Genomic DNA, 2,555 nt, shown 5'->3' on the forward strand with positions numbered 1-2,555 from the left:
TTCAATACTAACATGCTCTGTAATGACACAGCCCGCATTGCTTTTTTGCAGTATAGACCCACGTATTTTGGCGATCTTTGACAATAGCCTTTTTTTGCCCATCTTTCGCAATATGTATACAGATTTTTGCAATCTGCAATTTGAAAAAGGACAATAATTCCACATTTTAAAAAATCAATGCTTAAGGAAGTGAAGAAATGCTTTTTGCCAAGTAATTTTGAGAGAAGAGGAAAATGAAATTAAAAAGAGTAAAGGGTAGGAGTTGTTATTTGATGACAAATGTTAATGAGAAATTGATGAAGTCATCATGAAAAAGTTAAGTGACAAAGGCATTTTTTGTCATTATAATTAGTGATGATTATTCTGTTAGTATTATCATATTTAAACGTTCAGAAGAAGAATTTTAATAAATCTATCAAATTTCACATGATGTTCAATGAAAAAAATGCAATCAAAAGTATTTTGAATCAAAATTTTGGAAATTTGAGGTGACATCAATTTGTTGGTACTGAAAATACCTGTGATCACTGTCGTTTTATGCTTTTACGGTAGTACTAATAGGTCGGAATTTTCACGTGATTAATGGTCTTTTAGTTCAGATATGGATAAAATGGATGTATTGTTATACCATTTGGGATAAAAGTGGTTTCATCGGTCATTGTAGCAGGAGTTGCTGTCATTAGTGGCATTGATCGTTTGTCGCATTTATAAAGCTTGTTTATCTTTTTGACATCGATATCGCTCAGCCCGTATCGCTGTCCAATTTTCGCATTTTGATCCTAAATTCTTAGCATATATTGCTTGGTGGTAGTACAAGTATGCAATGTGATTAGAAATTCGCTTTTTAAAATATTTTTCGGATTTCAAATCTTTGGGAAATGATTTTGAAAAAGAATATAAAATTTGGATGATAACAAAATTATACATTGGTGTAATAATTATTTCAACATTCAAAAGAATCGAGCAATGCCAGCCATTGAACTTTTCTATTTAATTCCATCTATTGCTTGAAAATAAAATAATTCAGAATACTCAGCCGCGGAGACTAACAGATAGCAGGGCTTTTAAAGCTTATTTGAAGCTTCTCGGAGTATGTATGTGTCAACCCTTACCAACTGTTATTATCTTACATTATAATAAATTTCCTAGCAGAGAAAAATAAATTACAAACTTTAGGTACAACAGTTGGTTTTCCATTACGGGAAAATGCCTGTCTGTGATAGTGCATCACCGAATTATAATCGTAAGGCATTCCCAACGAATTAACAACTATTCCTGGATATTTTTCAAAGTTCCGTTGCTTCCCTAGAATTCGACGAAGATTAAATTTTATTTTTAAAATATTTCTGAGAGATAAGCTTGGCCAGTTAGGGAAATTACGGTAAGGAAAGGCGGCTATGAATTTTTCATCCGATCTCTTTTAAATTGGAAAAATTGAGTCTCAAATATGTTTACATTGATTGCTTTCATAATAATCCAGTTAAACTTAACACTGATTAAGAAGGAAGAGAGAGTTCCAAGCTTAAGTGTATCGAGTACCGGGTATAATGTTTTCCATTATGATATTTATATACTCATCGCGTTCGGTACGTGAATGCTCGTGAAGAAACCCAATCGCATGCATCAACTCATGTGCGACGATTCCCTTTACATAACATTTTCCAGCTGCTAACAATACATTCTGTTTGCCGCCACCTCGTCCAACAAATGACGAACAACTAAATTAATTTAGATTAATTCTCTAATAATTAAGAGGGCTAATTTAAAAGTAACTGATACTAGCACAGGTACTGGAAATCTTCGTTAAGTATAATTACTCGAATACTTCCAAAAAATTGCTCATATTCCAAGTAAAACTAACAAATAATTAAGTCAACGGATGGAAAAAATATACAAAATTATATGTTAATCAACTATTGATATTTAATGAAAAAATGATGAAAACAACCCGGAGGGTACACTTCTTCTGATAAAGAGATAATCGATATCACTATCAGTTTTTGGTACAAATTTTATGCAGGTTTTTTCGTGGTAATCACTGAATGCTTGCGCAATGGTTACCCTTTCCCTGCAAATCTATTGTGTTTATCTAGTTTATTGTTACAGGAAAGTTTCATAGATAAAAGGATAAAATGATAAAATGAAATAAAAAGAGAGAGTTTTATGGTGGTAACCTAAAAGGAGTAGTTTTAATATATTTTTTAGAGTCATTGAATCATTTCGAAATATACCATTTTCGATAATATGAAATTGCATTTGCGCGGTTTTTTCTGTATTTAAAATCTTTAGTTGCCAATATTAAAATTTTTCTTTTCTCTAAAATAATTTCGAAAACAAACCTTTCAGTCATTCCATCTTCCAATACATATGGTTTCCAGAAATTCGATTAAATTTTTACAGACACACAAATAAGCCAGTTATTAGATGAGTATATTGCTGTCTCACTAATATTTATAGAATTAGTTCATATTAGGTATATAGCAGATGAAACGAGATGACAAAGCTACACTAAACTAGATGACAGAACTACAAAGACTTCCTAAAATAGTAGATTA

At 31.4% G+C, this 2,555-nt stretch overlaps 1 protein-coding gene across 1 annotated transcript; it reads right to left on the minus strand.

Moving 5' to 3' along the window:
• Window positions 1-590: 590 nt before the first annotated feature.
• Window positions 591-2,350, minus strand: LOAG_14522 (hypothetical protein; the record flags this gene model as incomplete). Its single annotated transcript, XM_003150018.1, has 5 exons — window positions 591-779; window positions 1,172-1,305; window positions 1,540-1,718; window positions 1,949-2,068; window positions 2,340-2,350. The coding sequence occupies 5 exons, from the start codon at window positions 2,348-2,350 to the stop codon at window positions 591-593; spliced, it is 633 nt and encodes a 210-aa protein (XP_003150066.1).
• Window positions 2,351-2,555: the final 205 nt, after the last annotated feature.

The sequence above is a fragment of the Loa loa genome (assembly GCF_000183805.2).
Source record: "Loa loa unplaced genomic scaffold supercont3.1192, whole genome shotgun sequence".
In the NCBI taxonomy this organism is placed as follows: Eukaryota; Metazoa; Nematoda; class Chromadorea; order Rhabditida; family Onchocercidae; genus Loa; species Loa loa.